General features: G+C 64.8%; 1 protein-coding gene across 4 annotated transcripts in view; it reads right to left on the bottom strand.

Moving 5' to 3' along the window:
* ARHGAP23 (Rho GTPase activating protein 23) overlaps nucleotides 1-11,146 on the bottom strand; it is a 33,974-nt gene extending 22,828 nt beyond the window's left edge. Inside the window, exon 1 of one of the 4 annotated variants that reach the window (XM_068211822.1) lies at nucleotides 10,974-11,146. In XM_068211822.1, coding sequence (XP_068067923.1) covers nucleotides 10,974-10,982 — 9 coding nt within the window. In that variant the 5' untranslated portion in view covers nucleotides 10,983-11,146. Of the gene's footprint in view, nucleotides 1-4,161; nucleotides 4,389-9,454; nucleotides 9,711-10,973 lie in introns of those variants that run through there. The other 3 variants (XM_068211821.1, XM_068211820.1, XM_068211819.1) reach the window with 3 other exon arrangements.
* Nucleotides 11,147-16,607: the final 5,461 nt, after the last annotated feature.

The raw sequence follows: 16,607 nt of genomic DNA, 5'->3' as shown, positions 1-16,607 counted from the left end.
CAGCAGCATTTTCCTGGGATTAGGAGCAGCATTTTTCCTCAGCCCACACGCGTCCATCGGCCGAACGTCCAGCCCGTGTCCCCTCCCCGGCCGGGGACATCGACGTCCTGCCCCTGCTGCCACACCAGTCACCGCCAGCCCCACTGGGGACCACGCTTGGCCCTGAAAAGCGCTGGCACCGCAGCCCGGCCCCCGCCCGGCGCGGCAGAGAAAGAGCCACTATGTGCCACAATGGCCCGATTGTCCCCCGGAGCCACCGGGCTCTGTCCCACCCGCCCCGGGGCTGCCCCACGCGCTCGGCCCCATCAAGGGACCCTCTGTTGCCCTCGGGGGATGGCAGGGGGGGACACGGCCACCGTGGGCACCCCGGGGTGTGCGGTGACAGGTTGGGGGGGTGCCACCGGTGGTGGGTGACCAGAGGGGCGATGGGGACCTGGCTGGTCACTGAAGGAGACACGAGCCTGGGGCTCAGTGCCATGGCAGGAACCTGTTCCCAACCCTGGGATGGCTCCTGGGATCCCAAATCCTTCCTGCTGCCTTTGGAAAAGGGATTCCACCGGGTCCCATCCCGGGGTGAGAGCAGGGTCCATCCCCACTGTCACCAGGGCTGTCCCCATTGTCACCAGGCTCCATCCTCATGGTCACCAGAACCACTCCACGGACACCAGGGCCATCCCTGTTGTCAGCAGTCTTCATCCCCACAGCCACTAGAGCCATCCCCATGGTCACCAGGTCCCACCCCCATGGCCACCAGGGCCACCCCCATGGCCACCAGGCTCCATCCTCACTGTCACCAGGTCCCATCTCCAAGGCCACCAGGTCTCATCCTCTTGGTCACCAGGTCCCATCCCTATGGCCACCAGGGCTATCCCCACCACGGTCACCAGGCTCCATCCCCATGATCACCAGAGCCATCCCCACAGTCACCGCTGCCTCATTTTGGTCACTTTGGGACAACTCACCCCCTCCTCCCCAAGGCCAGCCCAGCTCCAGCTTCACCCCCCGAAGACTGGTCCGACCCCACACCCCAACACCCTCCATCCCTAAAACCACCCCTAAAACCATCCCAAAAACCTCTCCCCAAACCCTGGCGACACTGAACCCATCGGGAATGTGGCTGATCCCTGGTGCGGCCGCGGTGGCACCGAGCTGCCGGCCTGCGCCACCGCGGCTCTTGCGCCACGCCAAGGTGTGCCCGGGCTGGCAATTAGCAAGGACTTAATGAACTTCTGGGGAGAAGCTGCCGCAGAGAAAGGAGGCGACCGCTCCAGGAGCTCCGGGCAGGAGGTCGGCGGCGCCTTTGAAGGAGCCACCTGGGGCATCCTGAGCCAGGCGGGTTCTGGGGGAGCTGGGCAGGTTTTGGGATAACTGGGTGGGTTTTGGGATAACCAGGCAGGTTTTGGGATAGCCAGGTGGGTTTTGGGAGAGCGGAGCAAGTTTTGGGATAGCCAGGTGGATTTTGGGAGAGTTGAGCAGGTTTGGGGATAGCCAGGCAGGTTTTGGGATAACCAGGTGGGTTTTGGGAGAGCCAGGCAGGTTTTGGAATAAGTAGGCAGGTTTTGAGATAACCAGGAGGGTTTTGGGATAACCAGGCAGGTTTGGGGATAACCATGCAGGTTTTGAGATAACCAGGCAGGATTTGGGATATCCGGGAGGGTTTTGGGATATCCGGGAGGGTTTTGGGAGCGCCTCGTGGCTCAGCTGGCACAGCCGGCCCCACTGCTGGCGGGCTGGAGGCAGCCAGGTCGATATTTTCCAACTTGAGAGCTTAAAATAGGTCATCTATCTCCATTCCTTTTTAAATCAGGTCTTGCTGCCTTGCCGAAGACAAACTTGGTTTATTAATGGGACGGCACCGACTTGAAACCTAATCCTGTTTTTTTCCCTTTTAATGAGAATAAAAGGCCATCCCGGGGCTCGGCAGCTTCCCAGGACAGCCCCCCCTCATCCCTGTGTGTTTTCTCCCAGTGAGTGGCTCCCCATGAACTGGGGAGGGGCTCCAAATTCCAGTTTGGAGCTGGTCCCACACTCAGCATCCCCCACAACCTGAGCTGCCCCCATGCCAAAGTCCTCAAACCCAAAGTCCCCAAACCTAAAATCCCCAAACCCAAAGTCCCCAAACCCACAGTTCCCATGCCAAAGTCCCCAAAGCTACAGTCCCCAAACCTAAAATCCCCAAACCCAAAGTCCCCAAACCCAAAGTCCCCAAACCCACAGTTCCCATGCCAAAGTCCCCAAACCTAAAATCCCCAAACCCACAATCCCCAAACCTGTGATCCCCAAACCCCCAGTCCCCAAACCCCCAGTCCCCATGCCGAACTCCCCAAACCCCCAAACCCACAGCCCCCAAGCCCCAAATAACGCCCGGCCTGGCAGCTGACCCCGGATGACGCCGCCGGGCAGCACTGCCAGCCCGGGGCGGGTTTGGGATCACACATCACCCCCCTGTCCCCCCGCAGGGCCGGGAGCCAGCGGCAACACGGGACACGCCAAGGTTAAACCACAGAGGTCAGAGCCCTGGCAGCCAGGGCTGCCACAAGCCCGGGGTGACCAGCGGGACCCCGGGGTGGCACCGCGTGGCCCAGCCTGGTGCCCGTGCCAGGTTTCGCGCTGGCGAGGCGGGATTGCGGCAGCAGCCCCGAGCACAGGCTTTTCCTGTCTTTCAAGTTCAGGGTTCAGAGAGAAAGGAGGGGAAAGAAAAAAAAAAAGGCATTAAGAAATTCAATTTGTAAAGCAGAGACAGCAAAAAGGGGTTCGGGGGCAGGAGCCATAAAGGGGTGAGAGCTTTGGGGACAGTGGGACACCGTCCCTGCCACGCAGCCCTAGGGGTGGCCGCTGGGCAGGATTTCTGCTGGCGCAGCACGAAATCCTCACAGGAGGATGGCAAAGAGCCTTCGTCCCCACACGTGGTGGGTAATGAACCCCTCCAAAGTCACCCCAAATCACCTAAATCAGCGACCCGAGCCTCGCCCCAGGTGCTGCCCCCTAGGAGGGCACATTTCACCCCAAAACGCAGCAGAAAAGCCGATTTCAAGATTGAGACAAGCACACACCCACCCCCATCCCAAAATTCCGAGCGGGTAAGCAGGGACGGGTCCGAGGAGGAACCATGATTAATGCTCAGCAGCTCCTCATCCCCGAGCCACTCCGCACACCCCAATTAATCCTTTCAGGCCGGTTATTACCCCCATGGCCGGGGCTGAGGAAGCCGAGTTCAAAAAACCAGGAATTGAGGGACAGCTCTGGGGCCAGGACGTGCCAGTCCCGCACCGCGGGGCCCCCACGGCCACCAGACCCCCGCCCCATGTCCCCCAGCGCTGTCCTCGTCCCCACGCCAAGGTTTCGCCGGGATTTGGCATCAAACGGACAGGAAATGGGGATTTAGCCAGGGCTGGGCCGGCCTTCCTTGGCACCACCGGGAGACGGGAATCGCCCTCCGGGGCAGCGGCGCCGGGCGATGCCGATGCCCACCCGCGGGTCAGCAACTCCTGGGGGGCTGCTCGGGGCTGGGGGGGATGGATTTGACCTCCAGGGGCTCCTGGGCACGCTGGGGGCTTGCTGCCTGCCTTAGAGGCGAGCGCTGGCGGGGATGGATCCGCCGGAGCCGCACGGAGCCAGCCCGGCCGGGAGTTTCGGAGGAAGTGCGTGGGTGTCCGTGGGTCTCGGACCGGGAAGGGGCAGCTCCTTCCCGGGGTCTCCCCCTCGGCTCCGGGGCCGGATCCAGGCGCCGCAGACCCTCCGCCCTGCCACGACGCCGCTGAGGCTGGGGACAGGCCACCGCGGCCACCAACGCCTGTGGCATGGCGTGGGTGGCTGGACACCCCCCGGTCCCGCTGGCCCCGACCCACAGTCCAGCCCCGGGGACCGGCTCGGTCCCGCTCCTGTCCCCGAGGACATCACCCAACACCCGGCCCCACTGCCAGACCTCGGCGCCATCCCAGCGCTCCCAGTCCCGGCCCAACACTCTCCCAGTAGCTCCCAGTTCCCCCAGTCCCTATTCCCCCAAACCTACAGCTCACCCAGTATCTCCATTTCCTCCCAGACCCTATTTCCCCGAGCCTACACCCTCCCCAGTCCGCCCAGTATCCCCCAGCGCCGCTCCCAGTCCCTACTCCCTACTCCCGCGTCCCCGGTGTCCCCGGTGTCCCCGGTGTCGCTCACCGCGGGGGCGGACGGCGGGATCCCGACCAGGCAGAAGGCGATCCCATTCATCGGGGCGCGGCGGGCGGGCTCGGCTCGGCCCGGCCCGGCTCCGCACGGCTCGGCTCGGCTGGGCTCCGCACGGCGCTGCCCGGTGCGGCCCCGCACGGCGCGCTCCCGCTGGGTTCGGCCCGGCCCGGCCCCGCACGGTGCGGTCCGGCTCGGCTCGGCTGGGCTCGGCTCGGGCTGGGCCGGCGGCGGCCCCGGCCCCGGTCGCGGCTCCGCCTCCTCCGGGCGCCCGCGGCGGCGGGCGGGGCGCGGGGCGGCTCGGTACGGCCCGCCCGGCGGGAGGGACCGGCACGGCACCGGCACCGGGATGGCGGGGTGGGAACGGGAACCGGCACCGGGACAGCGGAACCGGCACCGGGATGGCGGGGTGGGAACGGGAACCGGCACCGGGATAGCGGAACCGGCACCGGGATGGCGGGGTGGGAACGGGAACCGGCACCGGGACAGCGGAATCGGCACCGGGATGGCGGGGTGGGAGCGGGAACCGGCACCGGGACAGCGGAACCGGCACCGGGATGGCGGGGTGGGAACGGGAACCGGCACCGGGATAGCGGAACCGGCACCGGGATGGCGGGGTGGGAGCGGGAACCGGCACCGGGATAGCGGAACCGGCACCGGGATGGCGGGGTGGGAGCGGGAACCGGCACTGGGACAGCGGAACCGGCACCGGGATGGCGGGGTGGGAGCGGGAACCGGCACTGGGACAGCGGAACCGGCACCGGGATGGCGGGGTGGGAACGGGAACCGGCACCGGGACAGCGGAATTGGCACCGGGATGGCGGGGTGGGAACGGGAACCGGCACCGGGACAGTGGAACCAGCACTGGCACCAGGATGGCAGAGCGGGAATGGGACCGGCACCGGGACAGCAGGAGCCGCCTGGGTGGGAATCAAGACCAGCACCGGGGTGGCGGGGCGGGAACGGGGACCAGCACTGGCATCGGGACAGAGGAGTGGGACAGGAACCAGCACCAGGACAGTGGGAACAGGGACAGGGACAGTGGAATGGGAACTGGCACCGGGACAGCCAGAATGGGCACCGGGACGGCAGGGTGGGAATGGGAACCGACATTGGGACAGCAGGAACCGGTACCGAGCTGGCACTGGGTTGGGCAAGGGACTCCCAGGAACAGGGAGGGACATCCAGGGACCAGGACAGGGCACACAGGGAACAGGACGGGAGTGGGACACCCGGGGATGGGCAGGGGACACCCAGGAACAGGACCAGGCAAGGGACATCCAGGGACTGGGACAAGGATAGGACACACTGGGACAGGGGTGCGGATACCCAGGGATGGGCAGGGGACATTCCCAGGGACCAGGTAAGGGACATCCAGAAACCAGGCCAGGCAGGGACGTGTGACACCCAGGGATGAGAATGGGGACAGGCATGGAGTTGTGTCACCCAGCAATGGGCAGAGGACACCCAGGGATGGGGATGGGGACAGGGATGTGTCACCCAGTGATGGGCAGGGGACACCCAGGGATGGGGATGGGGACAGGGATGTGTCACCCAGCGATGGGCAGGGGACACCCAGGGATGGGGATGGGGACAGGGATGTGTCACCCAGCGATGGGCAGGGGACACCCAGGGATGGGGATGGGGACAGGGATGTGTCACCCAGCGATGGGCAGGGGACACCCAGGGATGGGGATGGGGACAGGGATGTGTCACCCAGCGATGGGCAGGGGACACCCAGGGATGGGGATGGGGACAGGGATGTGTCACCCAGCGATGGGCAGGGGACACCCAGGCCAGGAGCAGGCAGGACAGAGGGACAGGGCAGGGCAGGCACAGGGCAGCTGGCACAGGGACACCAGGAGAAGCAGGACAGGGAAAGCCGGACAAGCAGCAGCAGGGCGAGGCCAAGGCCGGGCACTGCTGGAGGCAAGGCACGGAAGGACACACGGACAGGAAACGCCAGGACAGAGGGACAGGAGGGACGAGGACTGGCACAGGCAGACCCGGGGACGGAAGCAGCCGGGTTGGGGCCGACAGACGGACAAAGGCTGACACAGAGCTGTGGGGAAAGGAAACAGTGAGGACGGGAAACAGCTGGACAGACGGACAGACAGAGCCTGGCCTGGCAGACAGAGGGATAGGGACAGCCAGCATGGGGACAGCTGGGATGGGGACAGCCAGCAGGGCCTGGTCTGGCTCAGGCCACTTGGGCACAGCAGAACATCCCAAAACCAGCAGAGAGAAACTGCTGAGGAAACGAGTCCCACAGCCAAATTTCAGGGTGCAAACGGCACCCCAACAGCTCTGCGGTGGTAGGAGGTGACATCTATGCCATGACCCGAGCCCTGAGTCACCTGTGGCACCAGCTGGCACAGCCAGGAGCCAGCACTGGCCCTGGGGTGGCATGGGGGGTGATTTTGGGAGGGAAACGGAGCCACGTGTGACAGGAAAGTGGGAGGAGGTGAAGAAAATCAGGAGGAATGATGGCCACAGCCCCTGGGGACACAGGGACACGGCAGGGAGGGGACAGTCACCTCGTGACAGGGCTGGACCCAGCAGGGCCCAGGCCGGGGGCAGGTGAGCCCAGGGAGGGGCTCAGGGCAGGGCACAGTGGGATCATCTCCCATTCTGCCCCCACAGCACCCCGAGATGGCTCCCCCGCTGCTGGTGGGTGTCATTGTCCCTTCTCTGTCCCCAAAAGGGACAGAGCTGCACGTGTGGGACAAAGGTGGGGGTTGGAACGAAATCCCAGAGCACCCCCGAATTCCAGGGGGACGCAGCATGCCAATCCTGCAGCTGGCATGGTGCCAAGGGCTCGGGCACCTCCACGCGATGTCCCCGTGTCACTGCCAGCCCCAAGCCTCTCCCCGAGTCCCTCCTGAGCAGGCGTTTCCCTGCCTGCATCGCAGGTTTGCCCCCAGGGATGCCAGTCCGTGTCACCCTGCAATCCCAGGAACGCCAGCCCTGCCATGCGGCATTCCCAGGAATGCCAGCCCGTGCCATGCAGCATTCCAGGGAATGCCAGCCCTGCCATGCAGCATTCCCAGGAATGCCAGCCCGTGCCATGCAGCATTCCTAGGAATGCCAGCCTGTGCCATACAGCATTCCCAGGAACGCCAAGCCCTGCCATGCAGCATTCCCAGGAATGCCAGCCCGTGCCATGCAGCATTCCAGGGAATGCCAGCCCGTGACATGCAGCATTCCCAGGAATGCCAGCCCATGCCATGCAGCATTCCCGGGAATGCCAGCCCGCGACACCGCAGCTGCCAAGCGCGAGTTTTCCGTGACACCATTAAGAAAATCCTGTGTCAACAACAACTTCCTCCGGGCTCCGGAGCAGGCGCGGCGCCCCCAGAACAAATAAACGCCTGAGCCGCCGCGGGAGCGCCGGAATTCGGGGCTGGACGGAGGCCACAGAGGCCGGAGCCGCTCAAGGGGTGGCAGCTCCCACATCTGTCACTCCAGGATGGGCAGGGGACAGCCAGGAACAGGAGCAGGGAAGGGACATCCAGGAGAACACAGGGATGGGACCACAAAGGACATCCAGAAAACAAGGATGGACAGCGGTCACCCAGGGATGGTGCCACCCTGGTGCCACCCACAGCGTGCACAGGTGGGATGGAGGGGGTTTCCCTCTGGAAATGTGGGTGCCGGCATTGAGGGGACCCAGGGGGTCACTGCCACCACTGCTGTCCCCTGCCCGGCCTCGGGAACCAGGAGGGGACAAACAGCGGGATGGGAGTGACGGGAGTTTGCTCCCCACAGGGCACAGCCCACCCCCCAACTGCGGCACCCCCAGGACACACAGGGGGTCCCTGTGTCACCAGACATAGGGACACCTCCCTGTCCGCTGTCCCGTCCATGGGACACCTCCCTGGGATGTGCCAGGTGGGATGTGCCAACGGCTGCCCTCTGCCTGCCCGGCCACGCAGCCCTGGCCATCCCGGCTGGCTCCCGCTGGCCACTCTCCAGAGGGACTTTCCAGGAAATGTCCCCTCCGGCTGGCTTTGGCACCGAGGGCCAACCTGACCAACGTCCGGCCCTGCCCAGAGGACAGGCCACGGGAGGAGCAGAGCCCTCCTCCAGCTGTGCCACCCGCTCCCGTCCCCTCGTGGCAGTGCCACTCCTGGGGGTCCCTCTTGCTGTGTCCCACACGAGGGGACACACGGACACGTCCGGCCTGTGACACCCCCGGCAGGACGCTGCTATGGATCCTGGCACTCGGAGTCCCCTCTTGGTGTCCCCAGCGCCACCCAGGAGGTGACACAACCTGAGCTGGCCCTGTGGCCACTCACCCTGCAGAGACAGGGACTGACCCTCGCACGAGGTCAGGGACAAGGACACGCCGAGGGCTGAGCCCCATCCTGGGGTGCACAGGCTCCAGGAGAGCCCCCAGTCCCATCCCCGCCCCTGGGCACTTTCCCCACAGGTGTCCCCAAGGCTGGGGTGCCACCATGCCCCAGACGCTCCCTCCCCACTCCAAAGAATTCCCATTCTTTGTCTGCCGAGCCCCACCCCGCAGCCCCCCGGGGACACCCCGCCCCTGTGTCCCCACGCGCGGGGTGGGACAGCGGCACACACCTGCCAGGGCTCCCCCACACCCCATTCCGTGACCATCCACCCGAAAATCACCGCCCTGCCTCCCTCCCGCTGCCCGGGCAGCCGCCCCCGCTCGCTGCCCCCCCCGCCGCCCTTGGCGGGGCAGATCCATCGCTCCTGGACCCCCCCACCCCAAATCCGGGCGGCCGCCGGAGCGGATCTGGGGGAGCAGGAGCCCCCCGCCCACCGCTCCCCGCGGAGCCGCTTCCGCGCCGCAGACAAAGGCAGCGAGAGGGGAATCCAGCCTGGATGGAAGATGGGTTTTAACCTAATCCCGGGAATTAAAATGAAGAAAAGCAAAAGCGGGGCGCGGGGAGGAGGACGGGGACGCGGGGGCAGCGGAATCGGGGCGGGGCACGGACAGTGACCCGGGGGTGGCGTGGGTGCCCCGCTGGGGTGGGGTCTCGCCGGGTGCCCCCCCTCCCCAGCGCCCTCCCGGCTCCAGGCAGGCGCTTCCAGCTGGCAGCTCCCGTTCCCTGGCGGCAGCAGCAGCACGAAGCCATTTTGAGCGGGCGGCGAGACGAAAGGGTTACGGCCCCAACCCCTCCTTCCCTGCCCGCCAGCGGGGCCGTCGCGATAAACAACAGCGAGGCCAGGGGGGCTCGGGGCCGGGAGCGGCCGGGAATCCCGGCAGCGAGGCCGCGCAAAGCCGGGCAGGGCGGCGGGGGGGCCGCCGAGGACTTACGTGCTCATCCCACATCAGGGAGGGGCCGCGATCCTCCCGGGGTTTGGGGTGCCCCGGGCGCTGCGCAGCATCCCCGGCTGCCGTGGGCTGTGGGTGCCGCTCCCGGGAGGAGGGTGGGCGGCCGGGCAGCGCTGCCGGAGCCTCCCGGCCGTGCCCGGTGCCGGCGGGCACATGCCAACCTGCTGCCGCTCACGGCCTAAAATTACCACGGCCCCTTCCAGAGGCGTCGCCGCCAATCAGGGCGGCAGGGAAGGCGTGCGGGCGGCTCGGGAGCTCCTCTGCATTGCAGCTGGATGTGGGAAGAGGGGATTTTTCCAGCGGGGAAAACGCAGCCGGCAGCGGGGGACCAGGCGCTCGCAGCCCCCGGGGGGATGCTGCACCCCGCCACGTCCCCGCGGGCCACGCGCGGCGGCTCTGCCGGTGGGGCGGGGGGCATCCCGGAGGTCCGGGGTGTGGGGGTGGTGATGGCGGGTGGTCACCCGGCTGGGTGACATGGCCACGCTGTGACACCCCCGGTGCTCCCCCCGCGCCGCGGCTCAGGGTAGGGGGGGTGGATTTTGCAGCACGCGGCCCCCAACGTGCGGCCAGGGCTCGCTGCGTGCTGGGGACGTGTCGTGCCCGCAGCGGTGGCTCCGCGCGGGTCCCCAGCGCTGCCCCAGCCCCTCCAGCCCTTCGGAGGGTCGGGGGGTGCGGGGCACCCACGAGGCATCAAATCCTGCGCTGGGATCTGGGCTGAGCCCGAGCGATGGGGGAGGCGGGGGAAAAAGCGAGGCAGAGCCCCGAGGGCTGCGGGGAGGGAGCTGGACCCCAAAACTGAGGGGAGGATGGTCGGGAGGGGTTGACCCCCACCCCAGGGACGCTTCTGTCCACGCAGAGCCACGTCACGGGGGGTCCGAGAGACCCCCAGCCCCGGGTGGGCGGCGAGGAGGGGCAGCACAGCCCGGCCGGAGCGGGACGGGGCTGGAGGCGTTGGCCGGCGAATAACGGGATGGGGAGACAGAGGAAAGGACCCCCCCCGAGGTTTTTCCACACCCCACGGCGGCTCTAGCCCGTTCCCCGAGCAGAAACCCCGTCCCCAAATCGCGGGCGGGACCCACCCCGGGCTGTGGCAGGAGCCGGTGGCAGAGCAGGGACGGGGACAGGGTCCCGCGGCACACCTGGGCTGGGTGAGGCACACGGGTGGCGCTGGGGGGCTCAGGGGGTGCTGCCGAGGGTCCCCGGTGGGCGATGCTGCGGAGGGGCTCAGCTGGTGCCGGGGCAGCTGGTGGGCGGCGGGGAGAGGGCGGGGGGTGACGCCGAGGGCCGGGGGAAGGTGGGTGGGGCAGAAAGCAGCAGGTGGGAAGCACAGCGCTGGCAGGTGGGGTCCCTCCGGCGGCAGGTGGGGTCCCCGGGGGTGTCGGACCCCCGGAACGGCGCCGCGCCCGTGCGTGCTGGACCCGTCCGGTCCCCGCCGCGGCGGCTCCGGCCCCGGTCCCGCTCCCTGTCCTGGTCCCGCTCCTTATCCCGGTCCCGATCCTACCTGCTCCATGGGGCCGCTCAGGGGGCGGGCGCGGCGGTCCGGCCGCGGGCCATGGGCCGATCCCGCTGCCGGTGCTGGTGTCGGTCCCGGTGCCGGTGGCGGAGCCGGCGCGCCCCGGTGCGGCCCCGCTGCCGCCGCCTCCCGCCGCCGCCGCCGCCCACGCCCGGCGCCGCCCGGCGCATCCCGGGAGCGGCGTCATGTGAGCGGCGGCGGGAGGGGGCCCCCCGGCCCCACCCGGACCCCGCCGCCGCCCTCCCCTCCCTGCCCTCCGCCCGGCCCCCCCGGGACCCCGCCAGTCCCATCCCGCTGCTTCCCTCCTCCTCCTCCATCATCCATCCATGGATTCCATGGATTCCATCCATCCATCCATGGATTCCATCCATCCCTCCATCCATCCATCCTTCTGCTTCCCTCCTCCTCCTCCATCCCTCCATCATCCATCCATGGATTCCATGGATTCCATCTATCCATCCCTCTATCCATCCATGGATTCCATCCATGGATTCCATTCATCCCTCCATCCCTCCATCCCTCCATCCATCCATCCATCCCTCCATCCATCCATCCATCCATCCATCCATCCATCCATCCATCCATCCATCCCTCCATCCATCCATCCCTCCATCCATCCATCCATCCATCCATCCATCCATCCATCCATCCATCCATCCCTCCATCCATCCATCCATCCATCCATCCATCCATCCATGGATTCCATCCATCCATCCATCCATCCATGGATTCCATCCATCCATGGATTCCATCCGTCCGTCCGTCCGTCCATCCCTCTCCCATCTCCCTCTCCCACATTTCCCAGGGGCTGTGGTGCTCCCGGGGGTGCCCCTGGCAGCGCCCAGCGTGGGGGTGGCCCGGTGGCAGGGCTGGGTGGCACTGTGTGTCCGCCCCGTGGCCTGGGTTGGTGGCCCCTGGCCGGGGCTCGGCCTGTCCCGGGGGCCGTGCCAAGCCCTCGGGGCTGGGTAAATGTTAGCTCGGAGCGGCGCCGGTGCCAGCCCAGCGCGGCCCGCTGACCCCTGGGGCGCTGCCAGCGCCCGGCGCGGCTCGGCCGGGGACAGCGGGCACCGCGCCCTCCCATCCCTGGGCACGGCCTCGGCTGCACTGGCGTGGGCCTGTGCCGCGCCTCAGTTTCCCGTGGATTGATCCCTTACCATGCCTCAGTTTCCCTGCTTGGTTCCAGGCTGTGCCTCAGTTTCCCTTGGATTGATCCCATGCCGGGCCTCAGTGTCCCTTGGATTGATCCTGTGCTGTGCCTCAATTTCCCTTGGACTGATCCCAGGCTGTGCCTCAGTTTCCCTCGGATGTCCCCACCCCGTGCCTCAGTTTCCCTCGTTCCCACACTCCCCCGGCACATCGGGCCGAGTGAGCCCGAGGAGGGGCAGTTTTCCCCCACCCCCCCACCCCCCACAGGACCCAGCCCAAACTGGGGGTTCGGGCACCCCAAACCCACCCCTGGGCCAGTCCCGGGCCCGTGGCTGGGGCAGAGCTGGCCAAGGGTGGGGTTTGGGGATGGGATTTTGGGTTGGGATTGAGGGGTGGGATTTAGGGATGGGATTTAAGGACGGAATTTTGGGATGGGATTTAGGGACGCGATTCAAGGACGGGGAGCAACACCCTGCCACCCAGCGGGATATTTTTCCACAGGGTGGGCATCACCCCCCTCTCCCTGACCCCGCGGTGGCCGGGCCTGCATTCGGGGGTCCCGGGGGGCCCGAGGGCGCAGCAGCACCCGCGGGATCGGGACTGGGGTCGGGGGCAGGCGGAGCGGGAAGAAAGCGCCCTTTGTCCGGGGGCCGCGGGGGCCGCGGGGGCCGCGCCGCTTTCTGATGCTAATGAGGCGGTAAAAATAAAGCTCCAGCCCCGCTGGGCCTTGGCCAGCCCCGCTCGGGGGCGGCCGGACAAAAGCGGCTTTTTCTGGGGGGGCCGGGAGGCAGCGAGGGGTGCCCGGGTCCCCACGGGCTCCTCCGTGCCGTGGGCGCATCCCCGGGTCCCGAATTCCCGGAGCATTCCCGGGGTCACGCATTCAGCACCACCCCAAAGCTTCTCCGGGCTGCGGGGAACCCCAATCGGCCTCGCTTCCCATCCCGGGGACCCAAATCCACCTCCTTCCCCACCCCGGGGACCTCGAATCGGCCTTGGAGACCCCAAATCTGCCTTTTTCCCCATCCTGGGGATCCCAAATTTGCCCTGCTCCCCACCCCAGGGACCCCAGATCTGCCCCATCCTGGGGACCCCAAATCCACCTCATTCTCCATCCAGGGGACTCCAAATCGGCCTCATTCCCCTCCCTGAGACCCCAGATCTGCCCTGTTCCCTGTCCCAGGGTCCCCAAATCTGCCACATCCCTGAGACCCTGAATCCACCCCATTCTCCATCCTGGGAACCCCAAATCTGCCCAATTCTCCATCCCAGGGACCCTAAATCTGCCCTATTCCCCATTCCTGAGACCCCAAATCTGCCCCATCCTGGGGACCCCAAATCTGCCCTGTTCTCCACCGCGGGGACCCCGATCCCGCCCCGCTCCCCACCGTGGGGTGCGGCGGGGAAGGGTCCTCGGCCGTTCCGGCAGCCAAAGGGACCCAAGAAACAAAAGCTAAAAACCCCAAAACGAGCCCCGGGTGTCGCGCCCCGTCCCGGCCCTGTCAGGGGCGCTTTGTCCCCGCGCCCACCGCGACACGGCCACTGTCCCCAGGGCCGGGCAGGGACCCCGATCCCGCCGGGCTTGGGGTGCAGGGGCAGGAGGAGGAGGAAGAGGAGGGGAGGGATGAAGCTCCCCGGGGCTCGGAGCCCCCCCAAACGCCCCCAGCCCCAATTGCGTCGCTCCGCCGCCTTTGATCTGCGCTGCCGGGGGCGATCAGAGCGGCCCGAGGGGGATTTGGGGGGAGGGAAATGGGGGGAAGGGGATCGGGAGGGATCTGGGGGCAGGAATGGGATTTGGGGGGAGGGAAATGGGGGGAAGGGGATCGGGAGGGATCTGGGGGCAGGAATGGGATTTGGGGGGAGGGAAATGGGGGGAAGGGGATCGGGAGGGATCTGGGGGCAGGAATGGGATTTGGGGGGAGGGAAATGGGGGGAAGGGGATCGGGAGGGATCTGGGGGCAGGAATGGGATTTGGGGGGAGGGATTTGGGCTTCTCCAGCCCTTTGGGGTCTCAGCCCCCCCCATGGGGATGTGGGAACCGGGGGCACCAGAGGCACCCCGATATCCGTGGGGGTACTGGGGGCACCCGGGGGGGCTCTGGGAGCTCCCCCCGAATGGGTTTTGGGGTGCCAGGACCACCCTGGCAGCACCCAGAAATCCCCCAAATGTATTTTTGGGAACCGGGAGCACCCCAGGAGGGCACCCCGAGATCCCTGAGGGGCTTTGGGGTGCCAGGACCACCCCAGGGGGGCACCCAGAGCTCCCCCCAAACAAATTTTTGGGGCACTTGGAGCTCCCCGGTGGATTTTTGGGGCACACAGAGCTGCACCCCAAATATTTTTGGGCACTGGAAGATCCTTGATGGATTTTGGGGCATCCTGAGGGGGCACCCAGGGCTCTCCCTGAATTTTTGGGGGGCACTGAGAACTCCCCGATGGATTTTTGGGGCACTGGGAGCTCCCTGCTGGATTTTGGGGCAGCCAGAGCTCCCCGATGGATTTTGGGGTACCAGGATGCCCCCCAAAAAAGGGACAAAAAGGACCTGGAGGGGTTGGGAGGGGGTCGAGGACTCGGAATCCACCACAAACAACATCCAACGATTTCCAAGATTTTTATTTCAAACCCTTTCTCCCTTCCCTTCTCAACCCCCCTACAGCAAAAAAAAAAAAAATAAATTAAAAAAAAAATCCCAAACAAGCCAAAAAAAAAACCCCTAATAAACCCCCAAAAATCGACGCTAAAAATGAGATTTACAAACACCAAGTCAGCTCTTCCTGGCTGACATCCCGTAGGGAAAAAAAACCCCCAAAAAAAACCCCAAAACCCCCAAAATCCAGGACTTCCACGCCAGCAGTTCCTAAAATCCCCCACAAGAGGCCAAACATGCCTATAAATACAATATTTACACACAAACCCCACAGCTCCCCACCCCAAAAAATAACCAAACACACCCAAAAGTGCATTTGTGGTTCATATCAAAACCCATTATTATTAATATTATTATTATTAATTAATTTTTTTTCATTAAATCTGAAAGATTGGCCTGCAAAGTCCGTTTGTTTTTTTTATTATTATTATCTTTTTTAACCATTTAGTAACTTTTCTCATATATTTATGAAAATAAATTATACAGCCACTATTTGAATAAATTAAGCACACACCAAAAAAAAATTATAATTAAAATTTAAAATTAAAAAAAGGGGGAACAAAAATAACATTAAGCAAAAGCTGCATTTTTTTTTTTTTTCATTCCAAAGGGTGATTCCCAAAATCCTGGGAATCTCCTGCCCTGGGAGCTGCTGGAATTCTGCTCATTCCTCCTCCAAAGGTGAGGCTGGATCCCCTGAAATTCCTGGGGTTTGGGGTGAAGCCCTGGATTGGGAGTACTGGGAGCACCCCAGGGTGGCACTGGAAGCACTGGGAGCACCCCAGGGTGGCACTGGGAGCACTGGGAACTCCCCAGGGTGGCACTGGGAGTACTGGGAGCACTGGGAACATCCCAGATTGGCACTGGGAGCTCCCCAGGGTGGCACTGGGAGCTCCCCAGGGTGGGGTTTTGGGGCACTGGGAGCACTGGGAACATCCCAGATTGGCACTGGGAGCTCCCCAGGGTGGCACTGGGAGCACTGGGAGCACCCCAGGGTGGCACTGGGAGCACTGGGAACATCCCAGATTGGCACTGGGAGCTCCCCGGGGTGGATGTGGGACACTGGGATTTCCCCAGGATGAGGTTTTCGGGGACTGGGAGTGCCCCAGGGGTGGCACTGGGAGCACTGGGAGCTGCCCAGGGTGGATTTTTAGGGACTGGGAGCTCCCCAGGGTGGGATTTCAGGGCACTGGAACAGCCCAGGATGAGTTTTTGGGGGATTGGGAGCACCCCAGGGTGGCAAAAAAACCCCAAACCCCCAGCTCCCATTCCCAGTGCCCCCAGCTCCGCTTTTCCGTGATCTGCTGCTCCCCCTTCCCAAACCTCTCCCCACTCCCAGAGAAGAGTGGGAATGCTGCCACCACATCCCCATGGAGAGAACAGGATTTTCCCTGGATTTTCCCTGGATTGCCTCACACCTTCCCAATTCCCTGCATCCCATTATCCATCCCTGATCCACTTTTCCTTTTTCCTTTTTTTTTTCCAGGGTCTCTTGGTTTTTTTGGGGGGAAGGAAAGCTGGAGCAGGCCTGGCTCTCGGGAAGGTTTTCCCCTCACACAGTCCCATGAGGTATTTCCACGGATTTTCAAGCTCAGTTTCACCCAGAAACCTGGAATTTTTTTAAGGATTGTGGTTTTTTTTCCTCCAAATCCCAGCTGGAGGAGGCAGGCAGGGCAGGATTTGTAGCACCTTTCGTGGCAAAGCAGCTTGGAATTATTTTCCATTAAAATCCACAGGAATTCCAGGTCTGGGATCATCCCCCGAGGTCCTGGCAGCTCCCAGGGCTCTAGGGAATCCTCAGATCCGGCAGGATGGGGCAATTCCTTGGATTC

This window comes from Anomalospiza imberbis, chromosome 22 (genome assembly GCF_031753505.1).
Source record: "Anomalospiza imberbis isolate Cuckoo-Finch-1a 21T00152 chromosome 22, ASM3175350v1, whole genome shotgun sequence".
NCBI lineage: Eukaryota > Metazoa > Chordata > Aves > Passeriformes > Viduidae > Anomalospiza > Anomalospiza imberbis.
This window is presented reverse-complemented; position numbering and strand designations above follow the sequence as displayed.